At 47.2% G+C, this 22870-nt stretch overlaps 4 protein-coding genes across 4 annotated transcripts; 1 reads left to right on the top strand and 3 right to left on the bottom strand.

Moving 5' to 3' along the window:
* Positions 1–12848: 12848 nt before the first annotated feature.
* P884DRAFT_199807 (Nse1 non-SMC component of SMC5-6 complex-domain-containing protein) lies at positions 12849–13937 on the bottom strand (the record flags this gene model as incomplete). The annotated part of the gene is made up of 1 exon (XM_069438254.1): positions 12849–13937. The coding sequence occupies one exon, from the start codon at positions 13935–13937 to the stop codon at positions 12849–12851; it is 1089 nt and encodes a 362-aa protein (XP_069297816.1).
* Positions 13938–14494: 557 nt separating this feature from the next.
* Positions 14495–18881, bottom strand: P884DRAFT_199753 (uncharacterized protein; the record flags this gene model as incomplete). The annotated part of the gene is made up of 7 exons (XM_069438249.1): positions 14495–15128; positions 15241–15311; positions 15511–15675; positions 15888–16675; positions 17299–18410; positions 18629–18646; positions 18700–18881. 7 exons carry the CDS (start codon positions 18879–18881, stop codon positions 14495–14497), a joined length of 2970 nt encoding a protein of 989 aa, XP_069297815.1.
* Positions 18882–19713: 832 nt separating this feature from the next.
* P884DRAFT_200060 (uncharacterized protein) lies at positions 19714–20761 on the top strand (the record flags this gene model as incomplete). The annotated part of the gene is made up of 5 exons (XM_069438271.1): positions 19714–19923; positions 19984–20063; positions 20150–20199; positions 20259–20494; positions 20618–20761. The coding sequence occupies 5 exons, from the start codon at positions 19714–19716 to the stop codon at positions 20759–20761; spliced, it is 720 nt and encodes a 239-aa protein (XP_069297814.1).
* On the bottom strand, positions 20625–21629 carry P884DRAFT_259243 (HIT-like domain-containing protein). Its single transcript, XM_069441325.1, has one exon. The coding sequence runs from the start codon at positions 21615–21617 to the stop codon at positions 20736–20738; it is 882 nt and encodes a 293-aa protein (XP_069297813.1). The 5' UTR covers positions 21618–21629; the 3' UTR covers positions 20625–20735.
* Between the last annotated feature and the right edge of the window lie 1241 nt (positions 21630–22870).

Here is a 22870-nt window from a genome sequence, read left to right as displayed (position 1 = left end):
CTACTAACAAGACGACTAGGTTATACTATTACTAATAGTATAACTCGCTTATAATATAATGCCGATAGAAACGACTAAAGTTATACCGTTCTTTACAAACTACAGATATAAAGCAGACCTTAGGCAAGGACCAGAGGTTATAGTACTAAGAGCGGCAGTCAAAGTAGAATAGATGTACGTACTATATAAGAAGCTCAAAAAGGAGCTCGAGTTTGTCAGAACCAGAATAAAGAACTACTATAACAAACATAGGCTCGAGGGACCTCGCCTAAAGAGGGGAGACAAAGTCTATCTGATCGTACAAAACCTACGAACCAAATGACTAAGCACGAAGCTAGACTTTAAAAAGGTCAGACCCTTTGTTATTAAAGAACGAATTTCGATATCTAACTACCGACTATCGTTACTATTATCTATATAACTATAGATAGATATTTTTTATATTTTACTTCTCGAACTAGCGCTAAAAAACGCTAAAATCGCTACAAACATCGAAGTAGAAGATAAAGAGAAAGAATAGGACATCAAAGAAATTCTAGATTTATATATTATTAATAGGGAACTATAGTATCTAGTCAAATAGCTTGATTTTAGACTAGAAGACAACTTATAGGAACTAGTTAAGAACCTAAATTGCCCCGAGAAACTTTAGCAGTTCCATTAGAGGAACCTTAATCGACCGAAAGCGACGGACCCGAAACCAACCTAAAATCGGCTAGTAAGGATAGATCTAAAGGAACTTCCAGATATACGGAATCCCAAAGCTATCTAAAATCGGCGGATAAGCGAGATAGGGTCGAAGAAGACGTAGTAACCCTAGAAGCCTCTACTACTACCGCTACTTTAGCCTCCTTACGTTCCACTCGCTCTAACTCCTCTATATTGTCGATACCCTAAGCGATAGCTCTTATCATCTTCTTAAACTATATTCGTTTCTGTTTCCGAAGACAAAGGACCTACTCCTTAGTAGCTATAAGCTTATCCTTAAGTTTTTAATACTAAGCCGTAATAGACCGAAGTTAAGCAGGAGAAACGCTAAGAACGTTATAATTCGAACGCTTGTTATAAACGTACTCTATATATCAAGAAGAATCGCTTTTCAAAACCTCATATAAACTAAGGCCTTTAAACTCGTATAGCATACAAGGATATATCGTTAAAAGATTATTCAAGGAAAGAATCGTAGCTAGAAGATAATTAGCACAAAGAGTCGACGTAACAGGCTTAGACTTTGACTTCTTTCTTATACGATTAGTCATCTTGACGACATCATAGAAGAAGAAAGGAGGGGGATAGAGGAAACATAACCACATACAAGAAGGGGGGGGGTATTAGCGCTATTTAAAACGGACCTAAGTCTTTCGAGGACGAAAGACCTAGGGGAGGGGCATCGTGTCACGATTTAGCCGTATAAGGCGACCCGACAAGGCACACGGAACCAATTAGGAACTATAAGACCTAAGGACTAATCAGAAAGTGATCACAGTGATCGTACTTCAATCAAGGCAAGCACCCGAATAATGATCGAAGGATCGTAATAGCAATCATATGATCAGAATCTAAGGGGAACACTTAGGAATAAGGGAACTAGACAAGTATATTAGATAGCTAGTCACTCGTTCTGGTAGGCTCTGGAGTTTACTAGTAATAGTAACTTATAATCATAGTATTCCTAATAGTATTGTACTATTGTAAGAGATAACTCTATTGTTATAAACCCTTTAGCTTTACCAAATCCCTTAGACGACCTGTACGCTTGTCCCGCGTTACTTACCTTCGTCTGAACTCTTTTAGAAGAAGTCTGAGTTAGGTTTGTTATAAAGGTATTATTATTATAATAACTAGATATAATTTACCTATAGCTATCTTATCCTTATAGAAGATATCTATAATAGACTAGGGTAGGAACCTCTTGGTATGACTAGAGGGGTATAGGTTATAGATTTGTTTTTCTAGTTCCGAACAAGTTATATATATACTAGATATAAATAGGGGGTACCTATCTAGGAGGTGCTAGGGGAGAACAAGGACAGGAGATAGTTTTTTACAGAATAGACTAATAATAATAGTAACGGGCTGCTATTATAGCATTATTTATACGATGATAAGATTCTTCTTTCACTTTAGAGTTTAGCTATCTTTTTCTACGTAGGTAGACTCTTTTATATCTACCTAGAGGGGCATTGTTATCGCTATCCCTATATCTATCGCGACCACTATCTAGGAGGTTAGACTTATCTACTATAACTACAAGTGTTTGATATTACGATTTGGCCGTATAAGGCGACCCAACAAGGTACACAGAACCAATCAGGAACTACAAGACCTAAGGACTAATTAGAAAGTGATTATAATAATCGCACTTCGATCAAGGCAAGTACCCAAACAATGATCGAAGGATCATAGTAGCAATCATACGATCGGAATCTAAGGGAGAACACTTAGAAATAAGGGAACTAGACAAGTATATTAGATAGCTAGTCACTCGTTCTAGTAGGCTCTAGAGTTTACTAGTAATAGTAACTCATATTATAGTACTCCTAATAGTATTATACTACTATAAAGAGATAACTTTATTATTATAAACCCTTTAGCTTTACCAAATCCCTTAGACGACCTACCTATATATCCCACTTAACCTACCTTCGTCTAAACCCTTTTAGAAGAAGTCTAAGCTAGGTTCGTCATACGTTACTATCACTCCCTTTGTTCTATCATAGTTTAGAACGGAGGTAACTTCGACCTTGATATCGATATAGCTACTAGCGTTATGGCCAAACAGCTACTTGCCTAGCTTAGTCAACTCTAGTAGCGAATCTAGGAATTAGACTAGAGAGACAAGGCTACTTAAGCTCGGATCAAGGAACTCGAGAACGGCGAAAAGCACTCGCAGAAACTGGTTAACGAGGCCTACACCAAAATCAAGGCGCTCGAGACTGCCAAAGCAAGCCATATCAAGATTAAACTACCTAGCAAGTACGGAGGAACTAAGGAAGACCTTGTAGGGTTTTTGACTAACCTCCGATCCTACTTCCGGCTTAATAACGACAAGTTTCCGGATGATAAAGCCAAAGTCCTCTATATAGCTATAAGACTAGAGGGCAAGGCACTTAGATAGTTTGAACCTATATAGAACGACTACCTTATAGAGGAAGATAAAGACGACCGAGATACGTTTATATAGGTAGTCTTTCGATCCTATGACTATTTTGAAGAAGAGCTTTAGAAGGTCTTTAGTAATAAAGATAAGAAGATTTATATATAAGAAAGACTTACTAGTCTCCGATAGACTAAGTTAGTAGCCTCCTATACTATATAGTTTAGATAGGATATACTTAAGTCTTAGCTTAATAATAAGGCGTTAATATAACTATTCTATAATAGCTCAAAGGAAAAGGTTAAAGATAAGCTATATAAGTATAACTAGCCTAAAACCCTAGATAAATATATTATATAAGCTATTAGAATCGACGATCAGCTCTATACAAGGGAATAACAGAAACAAGGTCAAATAAATAGAACCACGGTTAAGGCTAACGACAAGAAAAAGCGAGCGTATGTTAGTACCTTGTACGGGATATATCCCAGAGCTATAGATATAGATATAGTATAGAAGCAGGACAAGAAGAAGATAGCCAAAGACAAGTCTAACGCTACCTACTATAACTACAGAAAGAAAGGACACTATAAGCGAGAATATCAAGGCCCGAAGAAAGACTAAAAACTAGTCTTAGGAAAGGAAACTATAGTCATTGACAAGACTAAGGATATTACCAAAGTAGCGGCTATAAGCTATAAAGACAGGGATAGTAATACAGATAATCTCGAATATAATAATAATAGCAAAGACAAACAGACGCCGTACTCTAAACTAGTCACTATAGACCTAGAAACAGGTATTACCGAATAGGATATAGCAAGGGAGTATACGCCACCGATTTCGATTCTCCTAGTCTTAAGGCAATAGGGTTTTATAGTTACGTAGAGACAGGATAGATCGTGGATAACCGACACCTAAGGAGTCGACCGACCTAGACCGAATATCTTGTTCCTTTAGGAACAGATCAAATAGTACCGTAACGAAGTTTTCTGGCTTAATATAGAGTTATACGAACGAGATAGACGCCTAACTCGACTTGCCTAGTAGAGTAATAAGATAAGGGACGAAATAAGAGAACTCTAACGTATCGTAAAAACCATTAAAGGGGAATAGCCTATAATATATAATAGATCTAATAGTTATATTAAGCACTTTGACGATTAGTAACTTAGTTATAACGTATAGAACCCCGAGTACTAGTTTATATATACAAACTATAGAAAAGATAAACATATATAGGAAAGCTACTAGAAGAAACATTCCTACCTTAGCATTAGGGTACCTATAGTCTATATATAGTAGGAAGGATTTAGAAAAGAATTCTAATATCTTCTAGGTAACGTTATATAACTATACCCTTAATATAAGGTATATACATAAGTGCCCTAGTTTTAGTATATAGTATACAAATGCTAATACCACTTCTGTAACAAATTTGAAAACAATCACTAGCCAACCCGATAGGAAAACGGGGACGGAAGTTTACACCCTATAGAATAGGTCTACAACATAGGAAACAGAGCGGCCAAATTACTTTAGAAGATCGAAACCCGGAGTCTAGAAGGCATTACGGTAGTTCTAAGATAAGCCTAGCCTAGGCACTACGGAATAGGGCAAGATATATAGGACTTATACTAGAGTAACGATTGTCTTTATCACGAGGACGAAAAGAAATCGCGAATTTGGGAGCTTTAGATAAAGCTATAGCATGTATAATAGAAAGTAGAACGAACCTAATAGTAGGAAGCTATAAGCACTTAATAGCTCATAGAAATAAGTACAATCAATGAAGCCGCTATCAGCCAAATAATCAAAGAGGTTAACACTAACCTAGGAAACGGGTTAGGGCCCTTCGAGGGGCCTGAAAACCATTAACACCTATATAGTAGCGAGTAATAGCATAGTATAGGAGGAACTGGCGTAAGAGACTACTATATCGAGACCTCCCGGCAGAAATATAGGAAATCGCTATAATCTTTAGACGATAACGGCAAGATAGGCGACTATAGATAATAATGTAATAGAAGTAGCATAAAATACTTATACTAGTAGATAGTAGAGTAGAGATAAACCTAATTTTGCTAATACTTGTAAATTAGCTACAGATACCCTAGAGAATAAAGCGAAAATATAGTATAATCAAAGGGCTATTCCTAATATAATAGGTATATAGGGAGACCAAACCGATCGACATTACTATAGCAAGGAAGACTATAGTAGTCATATTTAGCATTATAGATATAGGCAACGACAAAGACATGATACTAGGACTATTATAGTACAAAGACTACAACCTGGACATTAGCTAGAAGAATAGTAGCCACCTACGACCCTAAATAGAGTCATATTCGACCAGCGTAATAGGAAGCGTACAAGGATCACGATAGACAGGTACCTAGGGAGAGGCACATTCTACGGATCTACCACAAGAGACAGGCAGTAGTAGGTAGACTACTACGGACTCTAGAAGAAGCGGTATAACGATACTAACGTTACAACAGGAGGAACAAGCCGAACCACCGATAGCTATTCTCTCCGTTAACGAATACGGAGCACTATAATTAGAGTAGTAGGTTAAGATAGGAGAAATCACTAGCATCGCTATAGACAGAACCAAGTTCGTATACTATTAGAAAACCGAGAAACGAGACAAGACTAGGGAAGTACTGAAGGAGTACGAGGGATACCTAGCATTTAAACCGAAGTATCTGGAAGGATTACCAGAATATAGCCTATAGGATTACGAGATCAAGCTTAAGGAAGGAGCACGACTAAAGTTCTTTAAGATCTACTATATAAGCTAGACGTAGAACAAAAAACTCAAGCGATATTTAGAGGAGAACCTTCGAAGAGGATATATCTGCCTGTCGATATCATTAGTAGGCTACCTAATCCTATTTATACCTAAGAAAGACGGAAAGCTATAGTTATACGTTAATTATTAGTAACTTAATGAATAGACTATAAAAAATCGATACCTATTACCGCTAATCTTACGGCTCCGAGATCAGTTAATAGGAGCCTAATATTTTATATATCTTAACTTACTATCGGCCTATAACTATATATAGATCAAAGAAGGTAACGAGTAGAAAATAGCCTTTAGGATACCTTATAGCTACTATAAGTACCTTGTTATACCATTCGGACTTACGAACATACTAGCAACGTTCTAAGCCTTAATTGATTAAGCTATCTAACCCTTTCTCAACAAATTTACAGTATATTATCTTGATAACATACTTATCTTCTCTAAGACGATAGACAAATACTAGAAGCACGTAAGAGTAGTACTAGATACATTATACACGTATAAGCTATTAGTTAATAAGGAAAAGAGCGAATTCTACGTTAAGAAGACGGTGTTTTTAGGATATAAGATATCCCTAGGACAAATTTGGATAGAACCCTTAAAGGTTAAAGCCATTAAGAATTGGCTATAACCGACATCAGTCATAGAAGTACGAAGTTTCATCGGGTTTGCAAATTTCTACCGGATGTTTATTAGGAACTTTAGAGCAATCATATAACCATTATACGAACTTACTAAGAAGAACACTAAGTTCTAATAGAAAGAGTAATATAAGTAAACATTTACGTAGATTTGCGATACCATTACCAAAGATCTAGTACTAGTACTACCAGACCCTAAGAAGCCATTTGAGGTAGAAACGGACGCTTCGGACTATGCCATTAGAGGATAGTTAGGATAACAAGACAAACAAGGGAAGCTATATCCTATAGCCTTCTTTTTAAAGAAGCTCGATAGACTACGTCTTAACTATTTAATCTATAACAAAGAACTACTTACGATTATTAAAGCTTTTAAGGAGTAGCAACCATATCTTAGTGGCACGATCGAACCAGTATAAGTATATACAGATCACAAGAATTTACAGTACTTTACGATAACAAAGGAGCTTAACAGACGACAAATACGGTAGGTAGAATTCCTTGCGGAATTTAACTTTAAGATCTACTACAAGAAAGGCAAAGAGAACGTATAAGCAGACACTTTAAGCTAACGAACGGATCATACAGAAGGACGAACGGAAATAATACTACCGTTATTTAAGGAACAAATAGACGGAACGCTATATCACGAAACATAGACACCTATAGAAGATGATCTACTCGACTCGTTCCTAGAATATTATGTAATCTTTCGAGAAGAAAGGATTAACAAGGTATAATATTAAGTAGTACCTAGACTAGTAGTACCTAGTAGAGTAGAAGAAAAGGATAGAAAACTCTAGTACCAAGGTAAAGTATATATCTATAACGAGGATCAGTAGCTATAAATGATTCGAGAGCTTTATAAGTCGAAACTCAGAGGATATAAAGGAATTACGAAGACTATCGTATAAGTTAAGAAATACTACGACTTTCTATAGTTAACGGCACGAGTTAAGGAAGTTGTATGGAGCTATAACATCTATAATCGAAGCAAGACGGCACGATACAAGCCGTATAGGCTACTTTAGCCACTACCAACAGCTAATAAACTATAGAGTTTAGTTATAATAGACTTTATCACGAAGCTACTAGAATCTAAGGACATAGCTATAGGAGTAATCTACGATAGTATTCTTACTATAGTAGATCGCCTAACTAAATAGGTATACTTCTTTCCCTATAAGGAGTCCTAGATAGCTAAATAGCTAGCAGACGTAATCTATCGGTAAGTTATATCAGTACACGCTTAGCTACAAGAATAGATTACCAACAGAGATACCAAGTTCGTATCGAAGTTCTAGCAAGTGTTAATATAACGATTAGGTATTAATAGTAAACTGTTAATAGTATATCACCTATAGACTAACAGACAAACAGAGCGACTAAACCAAGTTATTAAGCAATACCTCTATTCTTACGTTAACTACTAGCAAGACAACTAGGTCATACTATTACCAATAGTACAACTCGCCTATAACATAACGCCAACAGAAATAACCAAAGTCATACCGTTCTTTACAAACTATAGATACGAAGCAGACCTAAGGCAAGGACTAGAGGTTATAGTGCCAAGAGCAGTAGTCAAAGTAGAGCAAATACACGCACTATATAAGAAACTTAAAAAGGAACTCGAGTTTGTCAGAACCAGAATAAAAAACCACTACGACAAATATAGGCTCGAGGGACCTCGCCTAGAGAGGGGAGACAAAGTCTACCTAATCGTATGAAACTTACAAACCAAACGACTAAGCACGAAGCTAAACTTTAAGAAGGTTAGACCCTTTATTATCAAAGAACGAATTTCGATATCTAACTACTAACTATCGTTACCGTCATCTATATAACTATAGATGGATATTTTTCATATTTCACTTCTCGAACTAGCGCCAAAGAACGCTAAAATCGCTATAAACATCGAAGCAAAAGACGAAGAGGAAGAATAGAACATCAAAGAAATTCTAAATTCACGTATTATCAATAGGGAACTATAGTATCTAGTTAAATAGCTTGATTTTAGACTAGAAGATAATTTATAGGAACTAGTTAAGAACCTAAATTACCCTAAGAAACTTTAACAGTTCCACTAGAGGAACCCTAACTAACCGAAAGCGACAGACCTAAAACCAACCTAAAATCGGCTAGTAAGGATAGATCTAAAGGAACTTCAGGATATATAGAATCCTAAAGCTATCTAAAATCGGCAGATAAGCAAGATAGGGTCAAAGAAGACGTAGTAACCCTAGAAGCCTCTACTACTACCGCTACTTTAGCCTCCTCACGTTCTACTCGCTCTAACTCCTCTATACTATCAATACCCTAAGCGATAGCTCTTATTATCCTCTTAAACTATATTCGTTTCTGTTTCCGAAGACAAAGGACCCGCTCTTTAGCAGCTATAAGCTTATCTTTAAGTTTTTAATGCTAAGCTATAATAGACTAAAGCTAAGTAGGAGAAACGTTAAGAACATCGTAATTCGAACGCTTATTATAAACGTATTCTATATATTAAGAAGAATCGCTTTTCGAAACCTTATACAAACTAAGGCCTTTAGACTTATATAGTATATAAGGACATATCGTTAAAAGATTATTCAAGGAAAGAATCGCGACCAGAAGATGATTAATATAAAGAGTCGATATAGTAGGCTTAGACTTCGACTTCTTTCTTATACAATTAGTCATCTTGACAACATTATAAAAGAAGAAAGGAAGGGGATTAAGGAAACACGACTACATATAAGAAGGGGGGGGTATTAGCGCTATTTGAAACGGACCTAAGTCTTTCGAGGACAAAAGACCTAGGGGAGGGGCATCGTGTCACGATTTGACCGTATAAGGCAACCCGACAAGGTATACGGAACTAATCAGGGACTACAAGACCTAAGGACTAATTAGAAAGTGATCGTAGTGATCGTACTTCGATCAAGGCGAGTACCTAAACAATGATCGAAGGATCGTAGTAGCGATCATACGATCGGAATCTAAGGGGGAACACTTAGGAATAAGGGAACTAGACAAGTATATTAGATAGCTAGTCACTCGTTTTGGTAGACTCTAGAGTTTACTAGTGATAGCAACTTATAATTATAGTACTCCTAATAGTATTGTACTACTATAAGAGATAACTCTGTTGTTGTAAACCCTTTAGCTTTATTAAATCCCTTAGACGACCTGTATACTTATCCTACGTCATTTACCTTCGTCTGAACCCTTTTAGAAGAAGTCTGAGTTGGGTTCGTTATATCCTATAAGAGGGCCTGCTCCCCCTTGTTATTATAGACTAACTAGAGCTTAAACCCCTTCTCTCCTAAGGTTGGAAAGGTTACCCTATACTAGTTCTCCTCTACTAAATAGTCTTACTAGCTAACTAGGAACTGTTTAGCCACTAGAATAGCCACTTTACCCTTAGGCTTATAGACTAGGTAATATCTTAAAGCCTAGGGGTAATATATTAACCCTATAAACTAGTTAATCTATAGTTCCTAGATAGCTAGTAGGTTATATTTAGCCTCCTCTAATAGGACCTTAAGGGCCTATTTATTACCTTAGGTATTCTACTAAAGGATCTTAATTTATATTCGAGGTAGCCAGAGTAGAGGATAAAGGTATAGTAGTAGTAGGCTCTATAGCCATTATCCCCTTAGCTAGTTATAAGAGGGAGGGGGCTCCGGGCTATAGAAAGGAGATATAGGTCTATTAGTCATTAAACAAAGTACTCCTAGCCGCCTGTTAGGCTAGGGTAGGCCTCCTATAAGGGCGTTTAGCCCCGGTTTGGTAGTGGTTATCGCCTTTCGGCTAGCTACTAGACTTAAGGGCTATCTTCTAATGTAGTTATTCTATTAGTTAGAAGGTCTAGGGTCTATATTAGTAGGCCTCTCTAGCCCTCTCCTAGGCTTCGACTTTCTTTAGGTAGCCCCTATACTAGGTAGTATAAGGGCCCCTATAGGCTATACACCTATAAGGGAGTTAGCTAGAGTAGGTAGGGTACTAGGCCTCCCTAGTCTTCCCTCCCTCCCTATAGGCCTTTATATTATAATAGCTATAATAGGCTAGCTACTAGTAGTACCACTAGGTATAGCTAAAGCTCTAATACCTATAGTACTACCTTAGCTCTAGAGTATCCTAGTAGGGTTTATAGTCTAGTACCTAGGCATCCTAGACTACGCCCTCGTTATAGGCCTTCTAGGCCTCTTCGAGGTCCTATAAGCCTAGGAGTACTATAGCCTACTTCCTTTATAGGCTCTTTAGTAGCCAGAACTTAACCGTTTTGATCGAGTATAGGCCTACAGCCCCCTTAAAGTCTTATTTACCAACCCCCTATAGCTCCTCCTTCTAGACTCCTTTAGCTAGGACTATATAGGCCTTACTAACCTCTTTAGCCTCCTCTCTAAAGGCTATAGCTACCTATCGCTTATTAGCTAAATACTAATCCTTAGTAGCCTTATCCTTAAAGACTACTATTATATCCCTACTTAAGAGCTTCCTAGCTCCAATAGCTCCCTAGTAGCTAGAGGCTCTATTAACTACTTAGACTATCTTGGCCGGGGTTTAGGCTTTAAGGTCCTCCTATAGGCTTATATTCTATATTATAGCCTCCTATAAGGCCTATAGTAGTATTGCCTTAGCCGATAGTAGGCCTCCTTAGGGGCCTATTACCCCCTATTATAGCCCTATAGCTACCTATACCTAGGTAGGGCAGGGGGTAGCCTTAAGGGCTTCTTTAAGCCCCTTTTTAACTTCCTCAGCCACAAGTTCCTATAGGTTTAGAACTAGGCCTATAATAGTAGTTATAAGGCCCTATAAGAGCCTATTAGCAAGGTCCTATACCTTACCCTATTTAGGGCTTAGTATAAGGTTAACTAGTTATATAATAAGACCCCTTAGCTCCTTAATATCCAGGGTAGGGCAGGCCTATAGTAGGCCCCCCTTTGATTAGCCCAAAGCTATAGGCCTCCCTACTTAGTGGCTTAGCGGTAGGCTTTAAATCGACGTTACGTTCAGGGGCATTAGGTAGTCTGTATAGTAAAAATTTTGATAGTTGTACGAGGTACGGTCGGATTGCGGTCGGGTCTAGTTCCTATACCTTCGATGCCTGTTACATACCTGCCACGGCTCGCGCGCGGTTGAAAGTGGTACCGTTGGATAGCGTTTTTCGAGAGCTCTCTAGCGATAGTAGTTCCGTGTGTTTTGGTGGGGTATTCGCAAAGATATAACCTTTCCCCCTAGTAAGGTTAATACTCTATATATAAATATTAGGTATATATCCTCTATAAAGATAGGGAAGTTAAATTATATATAAAGGACTTTAAGGTACTATTATATAAGCTAATAGGGTATCTTATGGAATATTATATATCTAATATCTATTATATTTAGATACCTAAGCTTAATAAGATTATTATAACTTATAATATTCACTTTAATAAGAAGACTTTCTACTACCTAGATAAAGAATAGCTAATAGAGTTGTCACTAGTAGTAGCAAGCTAGGAAGTCAATTAATTTAATCTTGACAAAGATTCCTAGGATAGTAAGTTTCTCTAGGAAGTGATACTATAGACCTGCTAACTAATAGAAGACTCTATTACTATAGCTTGGCTACCTCTATCGTAAGAGAGTCTAGCGGTAGACTAACCTCTCTAATAGGGTTAAGACTTAGGGGTAAGGGAGCTCTCTAATATATAGCCTATAAGTAAGTAATTAGAGACTCCTATAGTAGAGACGCAAATAACAGAAGAACTTACCAAATAGATAGAGAGCTTTAAAAGACTTTTGACCCCTAAATATATGCCTAAGCCCTCGGTAGCTTGCCCCGTGCCGGCTAGTAAAGGGGATGTCTACTAGGAAGTAGGAGGGTTTGAATTAGGGCCTTCCTAGTCGCTAGCTAGCTAACTAGATGCTAGGGAGAGTAGGGGAGCTGCTAAATCTAGTGGAGGAATACCTTCTGTAGAAGAATATAGCGCGTGTGACGAGATGACGGAAGAGCTAGAAGCTTAGGACGGTACTACCGATATATCGTACCCGGCCGTACTAGAGGAATAGAGCGTTAAGCAAAGTCCGGATCAGCTAATCACGAGAGGCCTCAGACATGCCAAGTTCATGCTGCGCCACATTGACAGCGCCATGGTGATGTCATCGGGACTGGGATTCCCATGTCGTCTTGCTTTGAGTGTGGCTAGTGCAAGTAAGTTGTGTAAAAAAAAGGATTTACTGTTAACTGCCGGGTATCATTGGATCAAAAAAAAAAAAAAAAAAGAATTTTGATGGAGATGTTACATAGAAATCGGTCCCGTCATTCCCCGCCTTCTTCTTCCACACCCCCGTTGTCGTGGGCGACCTCGGCCGCTTCGCTCTGTCTCCGCCTTCTCCCGCGACCCCTTTGGAAGCCGGATCGGGAGGTGACGGCCCGCTCGCCGACGAAGTGATTGCCCTCCCATGGGGTGCCGCACTTGGGGCACTTCCTGTCGCCGGCCCTGGTGCGCCAGAACGCGTCCTCGCAGATGTCGTGCAGCCGGATGGTGCAGTCGGGCTCGTTGCAGCGCTGGCCGTACGTGACGATCTCCTTGCAGGCCTCGCAGAACTTGATGCGCTGCCACTCGGACTCGGCGTCCGGGTCGTTGTACGTGGCCACCAGCCACGACCACAGCTCCATCAGCGCCCGCGGCGTCAGGCTGTAGAAGCCGTCGCGCGACTTGTCCAGCCACCCCTCGGCCACGAGGCTCGACAGCAGCGAGAGCACCTCGGAGTGCTTCAGTCCCCTCGAAGCGGAAGCGGCGGCGGCGGTTGTGCTGCCGTCTCCGGGACCGCCGTCGTTGTCGTCGTCGTCCTCCTCCTCCGCACCACCACCCATCCCCCCGTTGGTGTTGGCGTTGCTGTCGCGGGCGGCGGGGCCCCGGGCCGGCCGCGACACGCGCAGCGCCTGGCCCTCGTCGACGGCCATGACCTCGAGGCGCGGGGTGTTGTGGTGGTCGAACATGGCGTCGAGGAGGCGCTTGACGTAGGCGACCTCCTCGGGGGAGCGGGCGGTGCCGAGCTGGGTGGCCGGGTCGCTGTGGGCGTTGACGAAGGCCCAGACGCGCTCGCCGCCGCGGACCTGGTCGCGCATGTTGCGGATGTCGTAGTCGAGCGGCTCGACGGCCTCGCGGGCGGTGCGCACAAAGTTCTCGAACTCGGCCATGGTGATGGACTCCGGGGCCACGTCGTCGTCCCCGCCGCCGCCGCCGCCGCCGCCGCCGCGGCGCTCGACGGCGGATTTGATCGCCGCGAGCACCTTCTGCCCCTCGCGGAAGGTCAGCGTGCCCCGGGCCATGAGGGCCTGGATGAAGGCCCGGTTGGCATCGTTGTAGCCTGCAGGGATTGGCGGTGTCCAGTCGTCGTTCATGGCGACGATGGTTGCTGTTTGCGGGGCTGGTGTTTTCTGTTGCTCTCTGCCAGTCGCCGGAGCCTGTTGTGATTGGAGAATTGGGCGGGGCTCTTGAGGCGCGCACAGACGCGATTTCATGTTCTTGGGTTGCAGGGCGTGACTACGGATTACGGATTACACTAGCGTGCCTGCAGGGGGGTTGTCTGATCGGCCACAGTGGATTCGCAATTCTGGCAATTCGTGTTTGATTCCGGTTGAGTTTCCTGTTCGGGGTTGCCTGTTCAGGCTGGCTCCACGTGGCCGGGATATTTCCCCCGGAGGCCAAGACCGCCCTTCCTTAGTGTAGCGAACCTCTCGAACGGTTCGAGGGCTGTCCAGTACGGATTACACTACATACACAGACTGTCTCTGCTTCCACAACGAGCTAATCTGTCCTTCACTAGTGTTAGTCTACACTAGCGTCTCGGAGCAAGCCGATCGCAGCATGCGGAGAACATCTGGATGTCGTTTTTCATGCTTGTCATACTGTCTGTGTGTGAACCCATATCTCCCTTCCCACCCCCCCCTTCCCTTCTTCACCTCTTGCCCAACCGCGGCAACCTCACCGGCAAGACGAGCAACGACCCGACGACCGCCAGCGCCGCACAACACCCAAACGTGACCCTCAGGGCCGCCTCGTAGCTCCTCACGACCGGCTCGCGGAACTCGAGGGGCAGCTCCCGGATCGCCTCGACCGACTTCCTCGCCCTGGCCACGACCCTTTCCTTGTCCGGGCCTGGGGCGACCAGGGCCTCGAGGTAGTACCACAGCGCGTTCTGCACCACCAGCGAGCTGCACGCGACGCCGAGGACCTGGCCCAGGCTGCGCCACAGGATCAGCGTGCCCGTCACGACGGCCTGCTCGCGCTGCTCCGACGCCGCCAGCACGGCCATGAAGGTGCCCGGGAACTGGAACCCGGCGCCGGCCGCGCCCGGCAGGAGGCAGAGGATGTACAGGAGCGCGGGCCAGCCGCGCTGCATGGACGTCAGGCAGAGGGCGCCGGCCACGCTGAGCGAGGTGCCGAGCACGAGCGGCCACTTGAGCCGGCGCGTGTAGCTGATGAGGAAGCCGGTGGCGGTGCCCGCCGCCGACGCGACGGCCGAGGAGACGACCAGGCGAAAGCCCGATGTGGTCGCGCTCGTGAGGAGAACGCCTTGGAAGTAGAGGGGCCTGTGTCCCAGAAATGTCATGTTAGGGCGGGGGAGAGGTCACCGACCTGGGGGGAAGCGATGTTGAAAAGGGGGGGGGAAGGGTAATTAGCGAGGGTCCGTTAGTTGCTTACACGTTGAACAGCGTGGCGTTGGAGAGGAAGGCGCCGATGTGGTTGGAGAAAATCAAGTTCGCCTGTGGAGACTTGAGGATGAGGTGAAGCGGCATGATGGGTTTGACGGCGCGCTTCTCGACAAACAGAAAGAGCGGGAAGAACAAGACAAAGGCGGCGAGCGAGGCAATCACGAAGGGATGAGACCAGGGTAGGACGTTTCCGCCGAGGTTCTAAACTTGGTTAGAGACAGAACAAGCCTTACGTCGGAGTTTGAGGGGGAAGGACTACCAGGCCCAAGATGAGGAACGTCACGGAGCTAGACATGAGGACGGACCCCTTAAAGTCGAACGTCCGCATGGCCTCGCGCAACGTCTGCTTCTCCCTCCCGCCCAGGCCGAGATCGCTCGGGACCACAAGAACGGCGACGATGAGACAGAGCACAATCGCCGGCACCTGCACTCCGAATTCCCAGCGCCAGCCCAGGTAGTCGGCCATGGCGCCACCCAGGGCCGCACCCAACATGGACGCGAGGCCATACGTGATGTTTATATACGACTGAAAGGCGCCGCGAATCCTGTTCCGGGATCAGCAACCTAACCCTTCGACACGCCAACGAGGATCCCGGGAAGACGGAGCACTCACTCGATGGGCACGACGTCGCTCACAATGATACTTCCCAGCGTCGTCACGCCCCCCGCCCCAAGGCCGCAGAACGCCCGGGCGACGATAAAGCTTGTCATGCTCTGCGCCAAGGCGCACCACAGGGTCGCGAACAGGAACACCACCATGGTGATCACATACGGCCCCTTCCGCCCGACGGCATCCGAGAAGCCGCCGAGGACCGGCTGGAAGCTGGTCGAGGTCAGCAGAAACGCGGTCGACAGCCACGAGGCCGAGTTGCTGCTCCCAAAGTACGAGGTGATGACGGGATGGCTCGACGCCATGATGGTGCTGTCGAAGCAGGCGATGAAGTAGCTGGCGTTGATCTGGAGAAAGAGCAGCCAGAAACGGGTGACCGAGACGCCGCCAAGGTAGGGGTTATCGCTCTTGGCCGTCCCGTCGAGCGCCGCCGTGGTTGTGTTCTGCAGGAGGGGAGTCTCCTCGCCCGGCGCAGCTCCACTTCCCGGCGGTTTCCATGTAGCAACCGCCGTACCGTTTGTGCTAGGCTGGCGCCGGGTCCGGCTCCGGCTCCGGCTCCGGCTTCGGGCCCGCGTGTTGCGGAGCACGCTATGCTGAAAGGATTCGGGTTCCAGCAACGGCGCGGCGGACTGGACTGAACGTGAAAGCATCACGTCCAGCTGGTTGGGACCTATGTCTCCGCTGTTGCCTTCATCGTCGTCCCCATCCGCTGCGGATCGCGGCCGGGAGGGTTGAAGGCGGTTAGGGGTGGAAGTGGGCTCGGAGCCAGACATGGAACCCGGGTGGGTGGTTTGCGTCGTTTCGGCCGCCACTACTGGTTTTGTCGTGTTATGTTTGTCTCATCCAGCAATGCAGCGGAGGAATGTTCTACACTATGGCGCGAAAAGACCGCGGGGGCATGAAACCCGGTATATCCGCCGAAGCGCCAGGAACCCTCCCATGGCTCCGAGACATGCACACCCGTTAACTTTAAATGCATCACTCCGATGCTCGGTCTGTGCCTGGTTGCCTCTTTTGTTTGCGGGAAAGAGCCGAATCGTCGGGATCCCTGCACCGGATGTCGCCAATCGCGGCAATCTCTCTCTTGGCTCCGCATCTGGGCGACGGCGGTCCAACCTGCAGGTTGCAGCACGACATTCTCGGCCTGCTGACCCAATAGCCCCCGAATGCTACACGGCGGTTCCTTTACAGTGACTAGTGTAGTGCCACTCACACCCTCAAAAAGTCGTATTTGTAAGAAATATCCGAAGGGATCGCGCGCAGGGCGCTAGGCGGGCAAGCATTCATTTCCAGCGGGTCTGTCATTACTTGTTTCGTTTTAGCGAACAGCGCCTCCCCTGATCGCGTGTATGTACATACATACAGGTATGTAGAAGCCCACTGCGTATGTAGTGTACTGCAGGTAACGGTGCTTGGATCCTAACTATGTGCTGCGACTTGCCAAGGCAGCGGGCACCAAGATGCCAGCTCCGGTGATGCCACCATCGTGGCAGGGAGTCAGGACGACCCGAACCCGTGGTTGGGGGCCGAACTCGTGATTAATGATCTCATCGATGAACCGCTGTGTATCCCCCAGATAGTCCTGGAAATGCTGGATGCAACCGCCCGTGTAGCCAACAGCAAGCGTGGTTCTCTCAACACCTGGCTGTGGCAGCTCTTGAGCACATCGCAAGAGCCCCACAGTCGAGGCGGCGACAATGGCGGCTGCCCGTAGCTCAATCGCCTTTGCGATGCGGTAGAGAACGTTTGCCAGCTCTGTCGTCCAGCAGAACGATGCGTCTTCTGGAGCAAACTCTCTCTCTAGTTGTTGAAGCATCGGGCCCTTTTTGCTTTCGGGGTGGAGGTGACTCATGAAAGTGGTAGAAAGGCCGAATCTCTCATGTAACTTGCTGGGCAGGAGTTGGGCTGGCAGCCCCAGAACGGTTTGGAAGTAGTCAAGAAACACGATGCGCGCCAGTTCACCCAAGTATCTCCCGGCCGTCATATACTCGAGGGGTTGGAATCCGGGCACCTCGCCGGCATTGTCAAGCTCTGTGTCCCACTTGCTGATAAGGCCGAGTTGCCGCAGTGGCGGTGCCGAGCCCCTGATGCTCCATTCCGTATTGACGGCGATCTTGACGTCAGCAGCCTCCTGGCCGGGGCGAACACTAATCGCAGAAGGCCGTTTGCTCTCGTGTAAGCTGCTCAACAGTAGCGGAAGCGTAGCATTGCAACCCGTGCCAACGATGAGAGCCATGGCGGCCTTCTGGTTAACCCGAGCCGGAAATTGGTAAATAAAAGACACAAGTGTGGCCACGGCGTCGTTGGCAATGGCTGCGACCTTGACGGGCGGCATGTCTGCTGTTCTGTGCTTCTGGTACCCGGCCGCCAGGTGCCCGCCCAGATCCAGATCTGACGTGATCGCAAACCCCTTGCCCATGGGCATGAGAATCGCCTCAGAAAGGGACCTTTGCTGCATCGGAAAGCTGAAAGTCACCCCCATGGGGAGCTCTGCTTCGCGGCTGAGGCCCAAGGTCTCACAGCCGTTGCGCACCACTTCGGCAACATGGCTGCCTATCCACGAAAATAAACCTTCCGAGTTTTGATTCTTCAAATGTTCCTGGATGGGCCAAGACTGCTCAAGGAGACGGTTCAGCAGTCTGGCCGCCCCGTTTGGCTCATTCTGGCCGAGCAGCTCAACGAAGCCAACACGCAAGTTCGATCCGCCGCTAGGGAGATCAGTGGGAATCCCGCAATCGAGCAGTGCATGAGGGCCAACGAGTCTTACATGTCTATGGCGAGGAATCTGTGGCATGTCAGGTTGAGTGCAAGTGCGCATGCAAATCTCGGTAAACGTACCGGCCTTGGTCTCTTGTCGCAGGGCGCAAGACGGATTCGGAGATCGGCGTGGGCAGGAACTGGTCCGAAGACTCGGCAGAGAGTTGACCAAAGGTAGACTCTAGCTCGCGAGACAGTTTCAGCACGGTTTCGAGGTCGACAGCAAGCGGCCGTAGAAAGTCGTCCAAGGAGGGCGTTGCCATGTTTTCTTTTCTTTTTCTTTTCTTTTTTTTTTTTTTTTCTCTTTTATTTGTTGCCGAACCCGATTTCTCCAATTTGACCCCTCGCCTGATGGTTCCCACCCGGGAGCAACAAGAGAGCGACAATTGAAAGAGCGAAACCCGGAATGCAAGTTGAACAAAAGTTGAATTACCTAAGCCCGACGAAACAATATCGAAGGTGCTCCCGCTGCCTCATACAAAGGAAAGAACATTGCTGCGCAGCAATTTGACCACCAGCTCCTCCTTAGGCAACTAACTTAACGAAGCTACAGAAAAGCCTGGGGAGGAGACCTACAACCCCAGCAGCAAGAGAAGCCCAGGGATGAAGCGAAAGTGGTAACCAGCCAGCTGCGTTACCAGATAACTAACTCGCAAACATTTGCATTACTGTTTTGTTCGGGTATGTACGGAATACCTGGCGTTTCTGCGTTGTCTCACTTGTTCCCGTTATTTTTCAGTATCGGTAGATAACATTCAGCCCGAGGGTCCCCTGTGCGTGCCACGAAGCTCGACGTACTGCGTATTTTGTAGCCAGGAGTTTTGGGGGTTTAGTTATGTACGGTACTGTACGGATTAGTTACATACCGCAGCGCCCCACTCATCCCCTCCGAGCTGTGAGCTAGTAACTAGTTCATGGTCAGCTGCCACGGTTAGTAATCCGGAATCCGTACTTACATTAGCTTCCGAACACCAAGTTCAGCTCGACAACCCAACGCCATCAACATCGCAAAATCCCAGACAGCCGCCCTCAAATTTAGGGAGAGAAAGAACCAACGAATATTTCCTTTTGGTGATGGACGAAAAGCAAGCGCCGATGTTGCCGCCGGTGCGCCGCGGCCTCAGCCCCCTTCGCCTGGCCCTCGCGGCGGGTTATCTAGCATTCGTTGCCCTGGTATACTTCTGCTTTACGCCGCAAATTCCTCTGTCTGGCGCGGTCTTCTTGACCCGCGATCAAGAACCAATCATTGCTCACAAGCTGGTCCCGCTCGAGGCGCATATCATGAGCAAGTGTCCAGACGCGAGGGTTCGCCGCCTTCCTCCCGTCCTCTCTGCCTCGCTTGTTATCTTCCTAACGTTGCTGCAGGACTGTCTCCGCGACCTGGTACTGCCGACGATGCAGAGGGTTCACGACAAGGTAAACTTCACCCTGTCATATATCGGAACGTACGTCATTGTTGAGGGTCCCCACCCCCACATACCCTCCTGCTCTTGCCTGGCCTTGCTGACCACATCCCACTCGGTACATACAGGCCGACCGACGAGGACGATGGAGTGAGCTGCAAGCACGGGCCAGAGGAGTGTACGTTTTTTGCTAGCTACCTACCCACGCCAGCGCTATCCGCATCTGACACGCAACAGGCCTCGGCAATATCATCGAGCTCTGCGCGCAGCATCTCTACCCGGATCCGAAGACGTACCTCGGCTTTACCATGTGCCTAACGCGAGACTACACACTCATTCCCCAGCGTAACCTGATTGAGGACTGCGCGCTCGAGCATGCCGTCGATTTCGACAAGCTCAACGAATGCGCGACCAGGGATAACGGGGCGTTTGGCGTCGGCTTGTTGAGAGAGAGCGTGGTGCGCTCAGCCGAGGTACGTTGTGAGCCGTACATCCGACATGATCTATCCCCCACCCCACCAATCGTCAGAAAATCTTGGAACATCAATGGTGCGAACCTAATTTCTTTTCCCCCCTCCCGCTAACCCCCCAACCAGGTCGGCGTAACAAAGAGCTGCACGGTGCGCCTCAACAACGAAATCTACTGCATCCGCGACGGCGGCCAGTGGAAGGACTGCCCGTCCGGGCCGGGCGTCAACGACCTGGTCATCGCGATCAGGAAGCTGTATTCGTCCTCTTGAGCGGCTCGAACACGTCCACCCACAGGTCGCTGGCCTCGCCGAGGGTGTAGCAGAGCGTGACGGAATCCATGCCCGCTTCTTCGTCGTCCCCAGCCATGGTCTCGAGCTGGGACATGATGCTCTCGAGCCCGACGGCCTTGCCCGTGGCCTGGGTGGCGCCGGCCTCGAGGGCGACGTGGACGATGTGGATGTGCAGGTGGTAGTAGGTCGGCTGGTAGTGGAGGTAGAGCTTGAGCTGGTCGCGCTCGATAGACGGGTACACGCTGGTGGTGGCATCGAGGAACTTGGCCTTCATGTGGCGCAGCCAAGGGAGGTGCTTCTTTCGCAGGTCGCGCAGGCTCCAGAGGTCGCGCCGCTCCACCAGCCCGAGCAGGTGCAGCGCGTCGAGCGTCTTGCGGTCCCAGTTAAGGTCGGGCAGCAGGAGGAACCCTTCCTCCGGATCCTCGCCATAGGGCGTGCGGTAGATGACGTCCTCGACCTCCTTGCGCCCCTCGATGATGTTGAATGCCCAGTTCAGCCGGCCCGCCTCTCGCTGCGCTTGCATATACGGTCGGACGTGGTTGCGGTAGATCTCGGGCGTCTCGGTGACGAAGCGCACCCCCTGCCTGCTGTATTTCTTGATGTGCTTTTCTGTGCACGGCCAGATGAGGTTGATCTTGAGGTCGGCGAACTCGTGGCTGTCGGCGCCGCCGACGGGACCGCTGTTGGCCAAGTACCAGTGGTAGATGTCGTTGGCGCCGAGGTTCCTGATGGCGCGGAGGCTGGCTGGCACCGAGCCGAGGTAGTCGGCCGAACTTGGGAACGGCGCGCGCTCGAGGATCAACAGCGCCGGCTGGCCGTCGATGGTGCCGAGCATAGACGACCGGCGACCCGCTTGGTCTGCCCGCCCCTCGTCAGTACATTCGTCGACCCAGGCCCGCCGTTGTGTTTCTTTTTCTCTTTTCCTTCTCGTTTTCTCCCTCTCCCTTTTTTTTTTCCTTCCCTCATTTTGTGTCAGGAGTTACCTTGGTTGAGCAGCCGCTCGAATTTGAATTTCGGCACGAGTGCCTCCGCGTTTGCTTTGCTCTCGCTCATGGTGGTTCTGGACCGGCTTTGGCTTTTCTTGTACTTCTGTACTGGGTGCAGTACGGATTACACGATTTTGTTTGATGCTCGGTTCGTCGTCCGAAGAAAGCCCGCCTGAGACTCGAGCCCGACAGAATTGCCCCGCAATCAACACCCCGCCTTGTCGCGCTGTGTGGTTACTCCACGCTTGGCCCGCCCAGGGACTCGTGTAAAGGCGCCACAGGGCTGACCGATGTACGGATTAAGCCTCAACGGATACCCTAGCAATCCTTGCTATGGAGTGTCCACCATTCCCATCATTCCCCAACGGCGGGAGAAGTGTCGAAAGCGTGGACCTGAGCGCCTAGGTTCAGCTTGAGAGCCGAGTAAATTTCACGGATTGTACGCGCAAGAATGAAAATCGGCTTCTATTGTGATAAAATTGTATGTGCGGTTTCACCTGGATTTCTGGCGTGGTAACGGTATCAAGAACGTCGAGATAATTACTCTATAGCAAGGTTTCACTGCATATTGGCGTCGTTCCTTTTTCGACATTTAAACAGAGCACGGCTCTCACGGCAGACATTTCGAGCGGTAGCAACGGGCAACATAATCAGCACGCCCCGCTGCACCTACCCCCCGAAGGCGGCAATATGAGGGAGACAGGAATCAAAGGGAAAAATTGCCTTTGGTGTTTGTAGTCATAGTGCATCTGTAGACCACCGCGTTACCAGTCGATAGTGTGATGGTGTACATACGTACATACACATGCGCTACGCTACACGAAAATATGTACACACACACACATCGATCTGCCACGTGCAAAAGAGTAATCCGTACACTAGCCTGCCTCGGCACGCCGGCACCGGACGAAGGGGTGAACGGGAACACATGCCAAGAGGGGGATGATCGCCGGCCGGGGAGGACATCCGGAGGGCTGAACGCGGCGGTCTTTCGGAACCCGGGACCGAGGCCGTTGGGGGGATGGGTACCTTACGAGGAGTTTCGATCCAAGAGGAATGCGTACGCGAACCCCGGACAGATGACAAAGCGCTCCGTATGCTA

This window comes from Thermothelomyces heterothallicus, assembly GCF_042370625.1.
Source record: "Thermothelomyces heterothallicus CBS 202.75 unplaced genomic scaffold P884_scaffold_10, whole genome shotgun sequence".
Taxonomy (NCBI): domain Eukaryota; kingdom Fungi; phylum Ascomycota; class Sordariomycetes; order Sordariales; family Chaetomiaceae; genus Thermothelomyces; species Thermothelomyces heterothallicus.
The sequence above is the reverse complement of the archived record's forward strand: the minus strand, read 5'-3'. Positions and strand labels throughout refer to the sequence as shown.

Coding starts and splice junctions, on each gene's coding strand:
- P884DRAFT_259243 (XM_069441325.1), bottom strand. CDS start 21,617: ATGCTCGGCACCATCGACGGCCAGCCGGCGCTGTTGATCCTCGAGCGC.